Below are 20019 nucleotides of genomic sequence, written 5' to 3'. Positions count from 1 at the left end.
CGTGATCATAGCTTAGTTATTAGTCTAATATTATAGTTTGTACTTTACTCCTAAGTCTCTATAGCTCGTAGTAAAAATATATTGGAATTAAACAACATCTCTTATTCCTTATATTTGCCAATCAAAGTAATAGAATATTTTCACTTTTGTCATAAAGAAGGATTTAAAAAAGGCCATTTTCGGCATCGCCTGGAAATAAAAAATTCCTGTATCACTTTGCCACGAAATGATGGGAAAGTTGTTAAAAATGAGTCGAAATATGTAAAAATAAGACTGATAGAACATACTCGAGCGTTGTGTACTGAAAAATTCAAGTAAGATTAAGCAAATTAAAAAAAGTTTGAACAATCATTTACAAAATTTCATATTTTCAACTTAAAAACTAATTTATTAATAAAATTGAGAAGTAGAAATTTAGAAACGACCCAAATTTATATTTGAAATTTATAAAATACGAAAATAAAATATATATATGTGATATCAGCTGGAATATATTTTTTGCCGAATTTGGACGCATTGTCCCCACGCGCGGGTACAAATGCTTTGAAAAAACTGATGAAATTTCTTTTTCTATATTTAAAATACGGCTTCGATGTTTATGATACGTGATAACTAACTGTAAACTAGCCTTTGCGATAATGTAAACAATGGTTTCATTGATACATCTTTTTTCGATCACTGGAGCAACACTCCAGTTTCCACACGCTCTGTCCAACGTGCGAGATCTTTACGATGTGAATCAAAGTGTTCGAAGAAAACGGATTTTAAAGTTGCGAACGTTAATTTAGTATTCGTTGTTGCTAATTAATAAAATATAATATTTACATTCAAACCTTTAGATATTCGGAAACCTTCGTGACAAGTACATTAATATATGTCTATCACCAGATCGAGTCTCGCTTAAGCCTCTGATGTGATCGACCGTATTTATGCCAAGCGAATTTCTAAGTATGTTTGTATGTATTCATTGTACCTATCCAAGAGTATGCATGAGTGTAATCTTAAACTTGCCTGCCGGTAAATTCAACAAGATAGATGGTAGAAACAGACCAAAATCAGTTTAAAATAATAAAAAATAATGGTAACTTTGACTATTACTCCCCAAAGTGAAAAATCTCTTTACACCAGTTCACAAACTTCTTCCAAAGTCTAAAATCAATTTATTGTTTACGACGAATACAACCCCAAGCATGCGCTTTATGGGACTCTAAAACAAACTTGCCTACAGGAAAAATATTGGAACAAATCATAGGAATACTATCTTTAGATACATTACCAACCAATACACCAACCTATTGGTTCGTTGCATACGACGAATTACTTGACAGTGAGTTACTAGACTTCGGTATAATAAAGCTCACTTCCAAATACCCTCCTGCTTAGATCTCAGTTCAGATCATTTGCCGATTCTACACAACTATCTCCATTAACTCGTACTCACGCAATCAATCAAACTAAGTCCACGTTATGCAACAATCGCACAAACTGGGTTCACTTTAAAAATGATTTAGAAAATGACGTAAACTGCTACATACCATTAAAAACCACCGAACAAATAGAATCATTCTGCGATTAATCTTACTAATCTTATTTAATTAATCTTATTCAAGAAGCAGGATATATGCCCTCTAAACCAGCAAAACGTATACGATAATTTAACTCATATCCAAAACGCATTATTCAAAAAAGTAGTACAACGTAGCTCAAAAGTATATTCAAATACAAAAGTGGCAAAATCAAAAAATGCTTTTCAATAAAAAAAGACTGAACGAAATTGCCAAAGAAGTAAACTAGCTAATACTGTAGCATTACAACGACGAATTTCATTCATACATCCACAATCTTCCTTCCAACGAAGGTACGATCTATTCGTTATGATAAGCCACTAAAGTATTCGAAAGATCTACTGCACAAGCTTTCAAAAAATCTACAACCATTGTCAAACACCTATATAACACCTTCCAACCTAACGACAAACGCGTTAGCACATTCACTACTATCACAAGTTTTACAGTTCCGACAAATGCCGAATACAATGCAGAAATTTCAAGAATTGCTATCAAAGAAGTTAATCTTATCGCTGATATCTGCGAAGTTGAGTTTTAAAATTTTTACAACAGTTCGGGGAATACCTGGGTATACACAGTAAAGTATACAAAACAATTGGGAGCGTACTAGATGCATTGAAAAAAATAATCAATTCAATCTGTAAAAAGTAACACATTTTACAGGGAATATTCAATATACTAAAAAAGAATAACCAATATCTTTCATAAAACATGTAAAATACATTGCAGTTTAATGGGTAATATAAAGAAAACTTACCGTTAAATGACATTTTTATTTCATCTTATTGAAATTTCGAGTTTTTATAGTCAATGGTAACTTTTTATTTTACAAAACGTGTATATACGTCGAGCGTACCAGAATAGAGATTTAGATTGACGTGTATACGGATCTTCCGCAGTTAACTGGTTAAAAAGACTCCTGACTTCGATCTAATTAATGGATAAAACATCAAAGAACTTCCACCTAAAGCTATCAAAATGTTAACCATATAATATTTAATACTATTCTTTTCTATACTATTCTATTCTCTCTGTTATCTGAGATCAGATACATCGAAAGTATCGAAAGGAATAATATTAACGAAAATGAGAAAGATGAGCACAGAGGAAAACCTAATGTCGTCAAATCAATTTGGCTTCAGAAAGAAATACGCAACAATAGATCAGATGCATAGACTTACAAGTAAGATTATATATGCTCTCGAACGCAAGTAATACTGCACGGTTCTTTTTCTAGATATTAAAAAAGCATTTGATAAAATCTAACACGAGGGCCTCCTGCAGAAAATTGATCAAACACTTCCCACGTAATTCTACTCAAAACAAAGAACCTTTTTTGTTAAATATCAAGGCGAATATTCCGACATTTACTACATAGATGTGGGCATTCCGCAGGGTAGCGTTTGAAGCCTTTTCTTGTACGCGTTATATACATTAGATATTCTAATCACGAGCGAAACCGATATACTTACATGCATTCGCTAACTGCACAGCCATAATAGCCGTCCATAACGACTCTAAGGCGGCGCTAATATCTCGCAAAACCAGAAGAATGGCTGCATCGATGGAAAATAAACGTAAACACGGACAAGTGTAAGTCCATTTACCCTACCTTTACTCTAAAAAAAAGATACTGATAATGTAGTAAGGCTTATCGATACTCCTAAACCACAAACCAAATTTTATTAAATACCTGATATTATACTTAAACTCAAAATTAACGTGGAACCATCATATACATTCTAAAATCAATGGAAAAAACATGTACTGGTCTACAAAAATCTGGTGTACAAAAATTCTAAACTAAATCTTGACAATAAACTTTTAATCTATAAAACAATTATAAAGCTTATTTGCGAGATAGGCATCGAAATGCGAACCATAACAGCGAAAAACCACATTGATAAATTTCAGACATTACAATGAATAACTCTTAGAACAGTAACCAATGCTCAATGGTATGTTCGAAATGACGAAATCCATAAGAACCTCCAAGTTAACTCAGTATCCGACCACATCACCAGTTGCTGCAAACCTATAAAAAGAGAATAGACAATCGTACCAACAACTTAACAAAAGAACTACATATATGAAACTAGTCTACCTCATAGACTGAATAGAAAGAGTCCGAAGGATCTTCTATCTTCATATCAAGTCTCATCTAATATAGATAATATATTAATATATTAATTAATAGATAACATCTACCTACTAAATAACCACACCCGATATTACAATTTACCTAATTTCCTTGCTGAATAAATTGTAGATAAAAAAAAAAATCATTAGATAAAAGATACATTATATTAATGTCAATGTGGCGGCATTTCCAACAAAATTGAACAAAAACATTTACAATAAAATTCTTCGTGATAATCAAGCCCTCATTGGGCTTGTATGTAATGTTATCACCTTTGTATTAAAAGATATTGTTGCAATTATATAACAATCGATGCTTGAATTTAACATTAAATATTTAATAAACTAACAACCAAAAGCCTTCTAAATCAAGTACCACTAGTTTCATCTCTTTCCAGTTTACCATTGTGCTAAAGCCCATTAAAAAATCAGCGTTACATCTGGAGATCTCACCTCATTAGAACAATAATGTGGTATAAAAAGATGGCAGGATCCTGTCAGATTGACACCTTATTACTATAGCAACTTTGATCACTTTAATTTCAGATTCATTCCATTAAATTTTAGAGTCCATAGCTCATTGCTCATTTCAAAACACATTATAATATTATTAATAAAAAATATGGTTTTATTTAAAAAAATTAACTTGATTTTGACCAACTACTTCACTAGTCGAAGAAACATTAAAATTACATAATTCATCTCTTGATATAAAATAATTTTATGCAATCAATTTTTTTATCTCTTCAATCTCTTATGAGATATTCCACTATAATTATTTAAATGAAATATATGTACATACACAAATATATAAATTCAATATACATACAGCATAAATATATACATACAAAAATACAAGTACACTATACAAATTTTGATTAATTATTATTAGATTCATCGTCTATTTTATCTGACAATAAAATTCCAACCAGATCTCTCAGTATATATTCCTTTTTATGCATGTTATAATTGAACAATTTAAATATGTCGTGAGTAATTGGGTACTTCTTGCAATTTTAATTATCTTCAAAATCTTTTTTAGTTCTTGCTGGTACAAATTCTTGTGTCAAGTGTTACTGTATTTCGATTCATAGTTTTGATTTCTTTAGTAAGAGAAAAAAATTTCTCCACATTTACATTAGAGTGTGAAAGTGAAAGGTACAATCCTGTTATCTTAGCAATGTTTGTAAAAGCATATTCTCCAGAATTTACAACAATCTGTCTGGACTTACAAAATCTAGAAAATTTAAAAATTGTTCATTAAATAACTCTTTTAATAATATCATCAAAAATAGACTTATGAAATTGTTGAATGTTTTTATACAATTCTTGAATCTATAAATTATTTTCATTGTATATGTCTTATTCGTGTAAGTTTCTCATATTAGTAAAATGAAATAAATGAAATTTTTGCAAAATTTATGGCTATATATCTTAACAATTTATTGCACTCTGGTAACAAACAATGAATTAATACATTTACATTTTGAAAGAGGAACGTCCTACTATGTAGTCTAAAAATTGAGAATATGAGCATGTATTGAAAATAAAAATTTTCAAATATATGTGCTCCTAATGTATTTTCTTTTTCAATGGTTGCATTTGCAAACAGGCTATGTAGTGTCCATTGAATCATAACTCCTTTAATGTGAGTTATTAACGTTAACTATAAATTTCTAGATAGCTCTATTATTTTCTGTTGTATCATGTTTATAATTTGTTGTGCACATTTTAAAATACCTTTCCTCTGTGAACTTTTTGAAGAATATATATATATATATATATAAAATATAAAAAATCCTCAAGCAGCATATGCAAGGCTTGTTGGCAAAGAAATATAGGCATTTCTTTATTTGGTGTTAATAAGGAAAACACTACTAGATTTTGTTTGCTGTGTAATCACATTTACATTGTCAACACAATCGTATTTACTTGTTGAATACATAAAACATTTAAATAAATTCACAACAGTTCTTTGTTTTACACGTGTTAACTCTAACACGTATGTTTGTATTAAATCTCTATCTATGTATCTTCCTAAAATGTATAAAGTTCTCAGCTCTGAAATATCTGTAGTTTCATTTATGAGTACTGAAGAAACTCATTGTGTAGTACTTTTATATTTCTCAAAAGTATAGATTTATTAATGACATTTTTTATTATAGCAAAGATTATTTGAGAATCATATCCATTATAATGTTGAAACCTTTCACTGATTTTAGACTTTACATTTTAATATTATGGTTGAATGATCACAGACAGTATTGTTATCCATAATATATAATATATGCCTTATTTCTGCTTGCTAAATATCTTTTACAAAATTGTTGAGTGTATATATTTATCCTTCTATCAATGTTAGCAGATTTAATATACACATTGATATTTATTTATGACTATTAAAATGCATTTTGCGAGGAAAGAAAATCTTGTTGCAGAATTTGCATTCGGCTGTGTTTATGTCTCCAATTTTTTCCATCTATGATACATGATTTGGATTTTTAAATCAAGTGTTACAGAATGATTGCTTGTAAATTCTTCCTTTCACATAAAGAAAAACTGGAACACTCTCACTGTTTTTGTTACCTATTAATGCAAAATTTGTTATTAGTTTATAAGTCAACTTTTGAATTCCAGAGACTAATCTAATAAATATATTTTAGTAAAAAAGAAATTTTAGTTTCGAAAAATATTTTTTTATATTACATGCATGCAAAAATACTAAATATTGTCTCACCTGAATCTTGACACATATTATAATTATGAAAATTAAATTAAGTGATAATAAAACTGAAAATATAACAAAACAAGATAAAACGGCACAAGTATAACGGAAATATTTTAATAAATATTATTCAATTGTTTACGAATGATTCACAAATAGCGATTGCTACCGTAACGTTATGTCAGGACGCATCGGTTGCTAAGGGTATCCCCCTCCCATTGCAAAAGTTCCCACTCTACTATTTTTCCCACTATCTGTAACCACTTTCGTGTCATCCCTGAGTACATACACCACTGGGAATATGCAGAAGATGGCTGATAATATAGTCAGTGGAAGCGATATAGTGAAATTATAAAATAGTTTGGACATTAAAATCTACATAATTCAAAAACCGAAAGAACCATAATAAGTGATTCTTGTTTTAAATCTTATGACAACAACTCTGAATTATTTTTCCTTTTCTAGAAGACCTAAAAAAATATTGTATAAAATACAAATTAAAAAGTAAGTTTTAACAATACATAATTTATTGTTTTTTATACATATATATATAATATACATGTACAATTTACAGAAAGTTTAAATATCAATTTACAAATAAGTTGTAACCTAAGATATAAGGTGTTCCTATAAGATATATACAGTTCAGGGTGCAGTTCCATTAATCGATATCGCTGTTTAATGTTTTAATTTACGATCTCACTATATCGCTTGTACCAACCATACGTGAATAATTTGTGCCATATACATCACCGTTCGTCATCTCCAAATGCAATCGTCCTATATATAGAGAGAGAGAGAGAGAGAGAGAGAGAATTAACATTAAAGTAAACATTAGCTAGGAACCACACATTTGACGTGTGTTTCTGTTAAGTGCATATAAAGTGAAAAAGTGCGTTTTCGTTGAATGTGAAAAAATAGAAATATGTTTAGAAATAGCAAAAAACTTAATTAAATAACCTAATTAAGTGTCTATATTTCTATAAGATATATGTTTGTTAATGTTATTAAAATTTTTGAATTTTCATTTTGTTGGCATACATTCATGAAAAATTTGAGAATCGCTGGTATAGCTCTATGCAAATCATATCTGTTAATATGGTTTCTTTAACCCCTAACGAAACACGTGCTAATACTTTTTCCACACTAGGTCTGGGATCAATTTTAATATCTCATGATTTTTTTGTTTGTTTCAAACAGGAATTTTTTTCATTATAATATTTTATTATTTAAGTTTCAAAAAATCATAGATTTTAAATAACTAAGGACTACTTAATTTTGCCATAATTAACTTTTTATATTCCTCAATAATGCGAATATAATTAATAATACTATATGTATCATAATTTTAGTATTATTATGTATTGATTAAGAATATTATTAAATTAGAATTGAATATAAAATTCTGTATGATTCTTACACTGTTACAGTTATACGTAAAGGTTATAAATTAATACCTAACTTTATTTTTTGTTTGTTATATATTCATTTATATTTTATTTATAACATGTTAGGAAAATAAATTTTCATTATAATAGAGGCAAAATTCTTTTTGATTATTAAATATTGTATATTCTACGTCTTTTGTAAGGTGACATGTTTCCAAAGTAATGTTGAATGTTTATTACTATAATAGAAAAAATAATACTATTTTTCAAGTATATATATGTTTGAATAAGATTATTTAATGTTCTCTCCAATATAAATATGTAACAAACAAAGCATTTGGAGTACAAGAACTATAATAATATGTTAACTATAAATTTAGTTACACATTGAATGAAATCAAGTTGTAACTGACACTAGATCAAAATAGAAATAGTCCTATATATGGTTCTGAATCATTTTATTATATTCATTTTATTATTTTTTTAAACTTTCATAACATTTCATATAGGTGGTCAATTTTTTAAATTATTATTACTGTATCATAGTTTTAAATAAACTGCATTTGTAATTTTAAATAAGAGAATTTATATGTAATATACGAATAATAGACTTATATTTCTTACAACTGTAAGATTTTACGTCTTTTTGTTATAAACAATATAAAAAGATTTTATACGATGACAATTTGAGCTGTGATAACTTTAACTTTTTAAATTTTCTTTGTATACATTTTATATGTAATTTGTATATTGTATAAATTAACGATACTTACGATTTCTGTGAAAATGTAAAATATGTTTTAAAAATATTTTGTTCCCTTTTTCCATACTTTAATACTATTATTGTATTAATTTTCTATTAAATGATATAAAATTCATTAAAGCAATTTTACTATGTAAGTTGTATTTATAATAGGGAAAATAACTACCACAATGGAAAAATGTAAAACTGCAAGGAACCGCTGAATAACATTTATATCGTTTCATTGAAATTAATTCCATATACATATATCCAATACTGCACGATAAATAAATTTTATCTTTCTCATTCAGAGATTAATATATTTAAACGTGTATAATAAATATTAAAATATATTTCTACGTATAATGTATAATATTCTGTAGTAATTTGTTTTTGCTTTTATTATTTATATTACTTATATTTTTGGCATGATTTTGTAAAAGCTATAAATATTACCACAAGTATATCAATTTTAACAGTTCAATTTAGTTCTAAGATATAGATAGAGCAACATGAAAATTGCACAAATAATAATGATATGTGATAACTATTTTATTAAGTGAAGATTGGTGACAGAAAGTAATCATTAAAGGTTACAAAGTGGTAATGAAACTAAGTACAATTCAATCTGCAAAAAAATGTTTCTTGATGATAGATACAAATGAGAAATACTTAAAAAGTTAGTTACTTATACCTATATTTCTAACCTCATGTTAAAGAGCACGTACTATCTTGTATATTATTATTATTCATTTGTTCATAACTAATTGATGGTTCACTTCGTTCGTGGCCATCACTGCATGTGACGACATTGCTTGGAGACCATGGATAGTAGTGGGGGTAATGACGTCGTAGCTCTCGCTTGCTCCATTCACTGACCGGCCGTCGCCGCGAGTAGTCGTGAGTTTGTCCTGCTTTCTTCTGCACATCGATACCGTTCCAGGATCTAACGGAATATCCCGGAAGCGTGTTTTAGACTTTCCTATTTTTTTCCATTAAAATTTTTTTCTATAAATTATTATAAATTGTTGTTATTCTTATTGAAAGTACTAATTTCAATCAACGCTTTTTAATCAAAGGCTGGAATGTATTTGTGAAAGCTACTTATTCTTTCCATCTTTCTTCCTTTCGTGTCTTTACATTGTGTGCGCGCGCACACTCGTGTGTATGATTTGTGTACATAATAGTGTTTGTACGGATTCGAGAAGGTCTTTGGACGCGAAAGGATACGATCGACTACGATTCGTGGAAGGAGATATGACCGTCGCAGGAAAGGTAAGTCCTTTTAGTAAATGCTTTCGATTTTTGGATTTTACAACATCAATTTAGATACATTTATCTACATGTCTTATTTAAAAATTAGAAACTGTAATATCAGAAATCTGTCATTTACGACTTATTCTTTTGTTTTGTTGTATTTGTGAAAATGACAATTTAGATTAGATATAGATACAGTAGTAGTAGCTTTGACTGTATTTTTATTTATATTTATATTTTTATTTAATAGCAGAATTCTAGAATATAGTATGTTTTTTTCACAATATTAACAGCAGTGGCAGAGAACGTACAGAAAGAATATCTTCCTGTCTATTTTATTAATGAATTATTTATACGCAAAGTGTTACCATAATATGTGATCGATTCGAGGTCTCGCGAAACCGCTTTATTTCCTTATTTCCTGTTATTTAACAGTATTTATGTTCCTGTTATTAATCATTTTTTATTTCATATTGTTTTTGTTTAAGCAAACGTACAACTCTATCTTCTTTCATATTTCTTTCCATGCTAATTAATACTATATATTCTTCTTGACCTATTGTTTTATAAGTAATTGTATTAGAGTACGATCAGACCGAAAATGGAGTAATGAAGAAATTAGGACAACTATGTTCTTTAATTTTTAGGAATTTAAAACAATTACGAATTACGAAAATTATGATGTCCATTTTTGTATTATTTCTATAGAATATCATACTGGGGGGGGGGGGGGGGATTTGTCTATGTAGATCACGAGGAAAAAAGATAATAAATCATATTCTACACTTTTTGCAAGTCAGTAACTTTTAAATCTAATACGTTGTTACTCAATCCATATCGTAAATTGATATTACCAAAACTGTCTTTTAATTGAAGTTTTAGATTAAATATGCGTTTTTGACACTCGCTTGAACATTTAAAAAACATCGATTGTCATCTCACTGATTACACTGTTAGTTTTTATGAAATTTGGTGACTTTTTCATTTATTCTTAAAGGGTTATATTTTTGGTCTTAACAGATTGATACCCTTTCCAGTTGCTATAGTAAAGTACTTCTATTACCAAGAAACAATCAGAAAATTATAGAAGATGGACTCGATATGTTTTTTTCCCTATTTTTGTCGTAATTTTTTACAAATATTTCGATTAATGTTGATATTTATTAAATTAGTTAGGATACAATGAGATAACTGCTGTCAAAAATATGGGTTTTATTTTTTAGTAAAATAATTGCTACGTTGACCGATAGATAGATTATTAAACGTGCCATTTTTTATGATTTCATATTTTCTGCCGTAGTACTTATTCAAATATTTAGTCACAGGTTCACTGATGAAACATCTACATCGATATTGAGAAAAGCAACGCGCAATCAGATTAGAATTTATATAAATACAAATCAGCAAGTGGTAGTAATTATATGTATATTTTAGAATATAGATGTTTCGAGTGTCAAGTTTGTGTTATTTTACGAGAAATATATCGAGTTTGTGCCACGAAAAAAGATTTATACATCGAGATTTATAATTTCGAAAAGTTTTTTTGTGCGCTATAACAGTTTAATCACTATTTTCTGCGTGTAGAAATCAAAAAGTAATATTAAGAAAATATAAAACTAAATATTATTCGTTATAAAAGCAAAACATACGACTCATTTTCTTCTAATAGTTTAAAATAATGTCTTCTGAATATTGAACTTGAACTTTTTACGGTAGATGTAAAGAAGTAAATTATCATATATCGAATAACTGGTTAGTTTCGTGTAAGGATTTTGAAATAATTTTAGAGTAATTCCCTTTAAATGTAATTTTTACTCGAAATATCTTTTAATTATACTTATTATTTAAGAAATGTGTTCTTACACAAAAGATAAACAAGAGAATTGGTATTGTTTATATTTGAAAGTTTGTGATTGAAAACTGCACAAGTTAATTGAAATACATGTTGAATTTTCGATAATTACATTATATGGGAAGTTTACTTGGGTATAGTTTTCCTTTTGTGTGATTTTGATGTAACGATAAAACATTAATAGTCACGTTGAACACTGTTTCATTTACGAAGATCCGGTACACCTTCATCGATCGAATTTAACTTCTGATATATGGGATACCTGGATAAATTTATTCAGACAACAAATCTGCGCTATGAGGTGTAAATGTAGATGAAATTTAAATGTCAACTTGACTAATTTTTGGTTTTTTTTAGAAGGAATCCTTTATAGCATATCTGGCCAGGATGATAAATTCTTGAAATAAAGATAAAAATCATATTCAGTCCCGATCGTATATTGTAATAAATACTCGCAGTGTACATTATTTGTATTTACACATTTTAGTAAATGTCCTAATTTTGTAATTATCGTATCACAGGGGCATGTGTTATAATTTTTAATATGTATTTCTGCACTCGTTGCGTTAGGTCGTTGTTCTGCAGAAAATATACCGGTAGTATATGATTAATACTTAATACTAATAAATATCAAGTCAGGGAAAGTTACTTAGGATGTTTTGATTTTTTATATCCTTCTATCATTGAAACGGTAGATTTCTTCAATTGTTTATTATTAGAATAATATTATTCATAAACTCGATGATTTACTAATATTTATTAACATTATTAAATTTATAGGTTTTAGTATATCCGAAATGACAAAAGATAGGTGTTAGGTTAGAAATTTAAGATTTGTAATTTATACATTGTCAACATTACCAACATACCAACTGTATGTTTATAGAACATTGAATTATAAAATCTAGACTAGATTGTATTGTGAAATAACGATTGTTTCATTTGAAAAGATGAAATTGATCCTGACATTTTTTCATTGCTTCTTCTCACCGTTAATTATCTATTGACGGATTAATTACCGTTACATTAAGGTTTTGTTGGAATAATACACAATTCGCGGAAATCAAATTTTAGAAATTCTTTCGATATTGTTCATCGTTTAAACTATCATCTTATATATTTTTTAGTGATTAGGCTTAGGTCTTGATATTGTCAGGCTGTCGAATGTGGAACGTAAGCACAGACAAGACAGGATAGATCTTAATACGCGATACATTTTCTCGTCACATTTCGGGGAGTCACCTGACCCTCTTACCATTTTTGTGTCACATGCGACGTTATCGATTCAGTATCGAGGAAGACTGCAGCGCCAGTGAAACGGTAGAATGTGCAATTACATATCGCGATACTCAATTGTCATGGAAAAAATTTCTCGGGATCCATCTATATCGTTGGGATTCAATGTGGAAGTCTATCAATCAGTTTTTAGCGGAAACTACGTCAAGGTACAACGAACAAGGAACGCATGAAAATTCCAACAAAAACGCATCATCAGGTAAAAATTGAAATTAATAGTTTTTGAGTTTGCTTTTGCATTTGTAAATATTTTTATCGTAAGTGTTTGTATAATTATGTGTAATATTGTAGTACATAGTTTTGTTAATAATCGTTCACGCGAATATATACGTCATTTCAAATTCTGTTTCTGGTTTTTATGACACGATTTGAATGAACAATTTTTTATGAATTTCATATGTTAAAACAAATTTGATCATTTTTATCTTTCTCTTAATCACAGAGGTCTATGACAACTAGCTTTTAAATTTCTTTCTTTCAATCTGCCTTCAATCTGCCTTATTAAAGTAATTAATAATAATATTAGAGAAGAATTAACGTCTGCAAAGGTGCAGTTTAGACGATCACGATGTCCAAGTAGAAATTCCAAAACTAGTGTATAACAAGATAAAGTAGCGTATAAACAAATTTATCGATGTAGTTTAATAAATAATTCTAGCGGCAAAAATACCGATCCAGAAATTATTTCATCGCTACGCGAAGGCAATACACCAGAAACAAGGTTAATCACAGCCGAAAAACGTTGAAAATAAGAAAATAACGAGCCTGTTCTTGTTCTTCATTTGCAATTGCGTGCAAAGTGTAAAGCGTTAAGTAGATTAGAGATTAATCTTTTTCCGAATAGTACGAATGGTACATGTCTAAAAAAAAGCTGTGGCGAGGAAAATATCCGACTTTATTTTCATTTTCATACCTATGTTAATATTTAAAACTTTGAAATAAACTTGAAAATAAACGCGTGAAAAACATTAACGTGTTTGCAATGAACTATACTTCACCAGCTTGGAAAAATTGATACGTGGACGTTGATTACGTGGTAATTGTATGTTTTTATTCGATAAAATGGCTATCAAAGAATATTCTTTGTTAAAAATAGATAATTGCATGTTCCGAAGATTCAGATTTTTGGAGGTAAAAGTATAATAGTGGCCGCCCTTGAGTACTTGTACGATACACGGGCTATTTATTAATTGGAAACAACCATTATATATATAAGTAGTATAAAACGAGATGGCCTTTAAAAATTTTGAATGACTACACAGACGTACTGATACACGAAGTTGGTTCGAAAGTCAGAACAGCTTTTCGATTATACAATAGACAGTGAAACATCTACCTATATACCGGAGAAATCATGGAGAATAATCAGTTTATTTTATTTTCGATTATTTAAACTTTTCTTTAAGAGTCTAAGGAATAATTAATTTTTTTATGGAATTTGAAAGAAATCGTTAGATACGAACATAAGCTCGAATTCTGTTTGATGGAAAGAATATCTATATCTATTATATAAGCTTCCTTTTCAAAAGGACAGTTTTAACGACCGTTGACTTTAATTAATCTTTTCTACCAGTCATTAACAAATAGCGTAAAAACATACGTAACATACATATATACATAAGTTTCCTTAAAATCTGAAATAATTTATACAATTGGAATAATAAACGCGCGCGTGTACACGATTCAACGCAAATAAGTATGTGCTTCTGCGATTACACATTAGCATGGAACAGATGTTGAAAACACCAAAACCGGCTTCTAGTTTCACTAACTGGATTGTTAAAACGGATAAATTAAAAGCTGTTGCTTATTTTTTCAAGTTAATACAGTTCATAAATACCATTTTGCAATTGTGTCGCATATGATTCGTAAAAAAGATGTTACACGTTAAACGTTGCATGATTAAGATTTAGATTCTTTAACCGTTTGAGTGCCACGGGTCATTATTGTTTCCCAATCGATATTTGCCAAGCGGCGCGATAGCGCTTCTCATATTCCGCGTTCACCAACCGAGCGCGCTGTCAGCTTCGCAGCTCAGAGCGCTGGCACTTTTGGACACAAAATAGAAGAAGCGCGATCGCGCCGCTTGGCACTCAAACGGTTAAAGAATATCTCTTTCATTTTTTTAAATAAACGGTGGTACATATGTAATGGTGATTTTTTGAGCCGATAATTTGATCAGAGCAAATACGTATATTACGATGCTTTGATCGCATCGGCAGAAACATCGATGTTGTTAATAAAATTCATGGTCTAACGATATCAGTATGCTCTTCGGAAACACGTTGCTATCGAATACTTGGTGAGCTACATTGTTAAAATGGGTGTTGAAAAAATGCGATGTTGTAATCGGCATATTACGGCACATTAGTTTCGAAAGACAGCATTGTTTTCTGCAAAGAGCAATTACCGATATCTTTTCGCGTATATATCGTTGAGAATAATACGGGCTTTGTACATTGCGCCTCTGGTTCAGAATTTTTCAATATTTTCCAAATTGCTAACAAGATTTCTGATATTTATTATCTTGTATTCTGCAGCGAAGTATTCGTATCGAATATATTTCATTAAATATTTCGTTTATTTTCGATTCTATAAAATGAAAAATTCGCTTAAAATTCCTAGATTCGAGAGTAAAATATATAAAATATATTCAAAATTATCGTAAGCTGTTTCGCATAGTAGCTTTCTCGTTATATTCTTTGCTCGTTTTTTCTTAGCTTTGTACAACGCTAACAAGCTCGCCTCCTTCTTTATCGCTGTTGCTTCCAACGTATGGTTATTCTCGATTTTCAGTCCGAGTATTTTCAATGTTCCTTTATCCGGTGAAAATTTTCCGGCTTATCAAGTATAATGCACGTGACTGATTATAGTTCTTTTTGTTTTCAATTTAACAAGGAGCACTATGAACATTAAATATACTCTAAGATGGGAAAAACCTTTTTTCACGCCTTCACGTGGCCCATCTCGTTAACACTATCACTCACTGTGTTGCACGAATGTTTCGAAAATTAACAGGTCGCCTTGAAAAGTAATAGTGGAACTAAGGTGAAGGAAAGGCATGTACAAACGCCTATGTCAAGTAATGAAAAATGTTATCAATGTCAATGATTTTTAATATCGTGCCAAAGTGTTCTGTTTTATCTAATACCTCGTATGTTGTGCAGGTACATATACAGGACAGAAGAGCGACAAAAAGAAGGAAACGGAAATTTCGAAGAAATGCAGGAATTGTAATTTATTCTTATCTCTTGTATATCGTGTTGTAGTAAATATATTACAAATGTTAAAAGAAAAAAACAGTGTATTTTATTACGTTTATATTTCCTGTCCTGCTGTAATCCCCCCTCCATTTAGGGATCAAATTTGGAGACACGAATGGAAAGCAATCTGCATATCCTATTCCACATTAAAATGCATAAAAATCGCGTATAGTCATAATCATTGGATAATTTTACAAAATAAACTGCGTAAAAAATACACTATCAGTTATACACGTATGTCTTGCGAAGTTCTACCACAGTAGACGTTGAAACGTGTAATATTCGTCGTAATATACGCTTTTCTTTTAAAGAACTTTAAATGAGCTTTATCTCGATGTGACTTTTTCTCTTCGTCACTTTCAAACTCTACTAGCTCTGATTTTGTCGCATACGTCTCTCAGTCTCGCAATTCGAGAGCCTTGTTCAAACAAATTTTGAAGGCAGCAGCGTTACTGTGTTCGAGACATATTATATACGTAACCATAATAGGTGAGACTTTTTATTGTATTTTTATCGAAAGCTATTAGAAAATCTTGAATTCACACATTCGTTACTGCTATCGAAACATCATTGAGAAACGGTGAAGTGTTGAATAGACGAGTTAAATTAATACATATATTAAGAATTTGATTTTGTTATTATTTCATTACTCGAACGGTGGACATTACGCTGACACTATTCAGACGCACGTATTCAAACGGATTCAACTATCGTAACACTAGATAATGGAAATATTGTCAGTTTTTGAGATTTTCTTTTATCAAGATTAATTTGACTCCTTCCCTATGACAGAGTTGGTTACCAGTATTCTACCATGTTATTATGAAATTAATAAGTTATAAATTAATAATTTGATTATTATCAAATTAATATAGAATGAATTGTAAATAAATATGTAGCGTGCGCGAACGCGTTTATTAATGTAATATTTAATTTGTTTAGTTTATTACCAACTTGATGAAATATCATACGCGAATACCGCCTGCTTTTGCTTCTTCATCCTATATAAATATTCATATGTCAGAATAAATACAATTTCGTTGAATGTCGTATTTGTAACACGGAGCATGTGCTTAGCATTGATTGACTATAATTTACTAAAGGAAGGATTAAATACAATCATCGTAACGTTATTATAAATTTTGTTACTTCGAAACTAATTTCACGAACTGATTATGTTGCAAATTATAAATCATAAATTATTCAATAATCGTTTGACAATGTATAGTTCACTTGTTCACAATTTATGCAATTGAAATCGTGCTCTGTTGAGCCTGATTTGTAAAATTAATCTTCTCAGTTCGTAAACCGTTTAAAGGTTTAAAATAATTCCGAGTTCAGTTTGATAATTCTGAAAAATCTTGCCAGTTCGAAATATTTAAATTTAGTCAGTTGTCGACTTTTGTGTTCATTTCACTTTAACGTTCTGCGACGTACCGAATTTATAATTCTAGGAAAAAATTTATATTGAAATATTTATTTCCTCTAATATGATCTCTGTCTCTTTAGCGGATTATTAGATAACGTAAAATAATTCAGCAAGTACATTCTAATTGTACAACATTTTCGAGCTTAAGAAAAGTCTCTAGATTTAAGTTCACCAAGACTATCGTATAAAATCATTGGTAGAACTTTTTGAATAAATTGGCATAAAAAGAAAATGGGAAAGGATAGGTAATATTGTTTTAAACTTCAATCGTTAAGATCATAATTAAACAATCAAGGATCGAAGTAACTATCATGTACACGAAATTATTTATTTAGTGTCGAAAATTATTATTTTTATACTTTTCACAAAATCTTCTTTATCTAAAATGAATTTAGATAAATAAATGCCTGTAAAAATTGTATATAAATTCCTATTTTGTAGCGATTTAAATAAAATATTGTGTTAAAAATATATAGAAAAAAAGAAAATATATTTGGGGTTCAATTTATAGCAAAATATATTTATAAATTTATTTTTTTAGAAACTAGTGTCGCATTGCATATCGATTCATAAAGGAGACTGAAATGATCAAGTTATTATGGTTTCATTTGTAACATTTTCTCGGAATCAGATTCCAGTCTCCTACATGTATACATATCTTAATAAACGCTTAATGATCAGTTTTAGTAGTTTATTCTGTTACATGTATTTTCAAATAATTTGTGAACAAGAACATCTTACGACGTAAAGCTAATGTTCGTGAAATTTTTTATTTTTTTAAAAATGTTTCATTTTTAGCTTTGTAAAATAAAATTCTTTTGGAATTTTTGAAAAGTAAAATGTGTTTTTCTGTTAAAAGAATAATTATTTGCGAAACTTAATCTCTTACGAATAAAGAAAAAGGAAAAATCATTATTCACTCGACTAATAATTTCAAAATTGAATATTTATGCAATTAAAACATGTTAGAAATCATCCTTTTTCATCTTCCGTTTGATAGCAAACTTTGCAAACATATAACAAAACATATACATATATACAAGGATTGTCGAAATATGGAATTGTATGTGTGTGATTATGAAACGTTCTACCCTATATTTTGTTTATAATTTTATAATAAAATACAATTTTAGCTCTAAATTAACTTAAATTCGTATAAAATTCTAATGTAAATAAAAGTTTTGTTTAATCGTATTAAAATTTTGTTAATTTAAAATTGAAAAAAGGGTTTTTTATTATGCATGAGTATGATTTTTATTAGGATTATGGGTAAAAAGAAATAACTATCTTTATTTTATAATTATCTTTATTCTATCCTTAGAAAGGTATATCTTGTGTATTCTAACTGTTTGCATGGAGAGCGAAAACTAGAGTGATGAAAAAGGGTATGCGATTGCAGCTCGTCCTGGTCTCCTAATTCTTATCTAATGCGTTCCCGAAACCCCTCTTGGACGCATAGTTCAAAGATATATCTATTTCTCCTAAGAGATTGATTTTTGTATATACGTTAAGACGCATCTTATTTTCAACAATTTTAATAGGTATCGACAATTCTACTGAATATAATTCTTATATTGGTCCTAATAAATCATAACGGTCCTGAGAAATGCTGCATTTTCTCAAAAGCGATATGTCCCGACATATATAGATTTATAATTAAGATTTATGACTTTATCGACAGTTTTAAACATTTTTATACCCCTTTTTTCTATAAAAAGGCTTTATTTATAAAATAAATATTAAAATGAAGCAAGTTTCTAGCGATAATCGGAATGATGATTTATCGTTGTCACTTTAAAAACGCCCAAAGTATGCAGTGAAATCTGCTATAACGCGATTAATTCGTATCGTGTTATATGGAAACCGTATTATAAGAAAATCAGAATTAATTGAAATCAGGAAATACGTTCTATGGAAACTGCATTATGAGAAACATAGTAATAAGACAAAAGAGATTACTTTATATCGCGTTATATGGAATCTCAGAAATAAATAAATTCTACATAAATCAGACCTATATAAAAACTGCATTGTTAAAGTATCAAGTTGATTTTACATATCTGAATTTATGTTTATCGAATATAGTACATAGGTGATGTAATAAAATTATAAACTAACAAAGTAAGAAAAATTGTTTCCAAGAAACCAAAACTTAATTCGATACGTATTAGTATCGCATGCTAATTTAAAATAGGATTCTAACATGTTAAAATTAAACGGTTTATTATTATTATATATATATTTATTGTTTTATATAATTTCCTTTTGGACGCCTATCAAAGTCCTTATCAGAATCTTTTCCATCTTTTCTCTTACATCAATGTTATTCCATACATCTTCTTTTTTATATTTATTTCCGA

General features: G+C 29.1%; 1 protein-coding gene across 1 annotated transcript in view; it reads left to right on the top strand.

Annotated features, from left to right (window-relative positions):
* Window positions 1-9633: 9633 nt before the first annotated feature.
* Regnase-1 (zinc finger CCCH-type containing protein regnase 1) overlaps window positions 9634-20019 on the top strand; it is a 91982-nt gene continuing 81596 nt past the window's right edge. The window contains exon 1 of the mRNA XM_017897263.1: window positions 9634-9837. Within this exon, the coding sequence (XP_017752752.1) occupies window positions 9730-9837 (108 nt within the window). The 5' untranslated portion in view covers window positions 9634-9729. The remainder of the gene's footprint in view (window positions 9838-20019) is intronic.

Source organism: Eufriesea mexicana, unplaced genomic scaffold (assembly GCF_001483705.2).
Source record: "Eufriesea mexicana isolate 0111107269 unplaced genomic scaffold, ASM148370v2 scaffold484, whole genome shotgun sequence".
Lineage (NCBI taxonomy): Eukaryota > Metazoa > Arthropoda > Insecta > Hymenoptera > Apidae > Eufriesea > Eufriesea mexicana.
The sequence above is the reverse complement of the archived record's forward strand: the minus strand, read 5'-3'. Positions and strand labels throughout refer to the sequence as shown.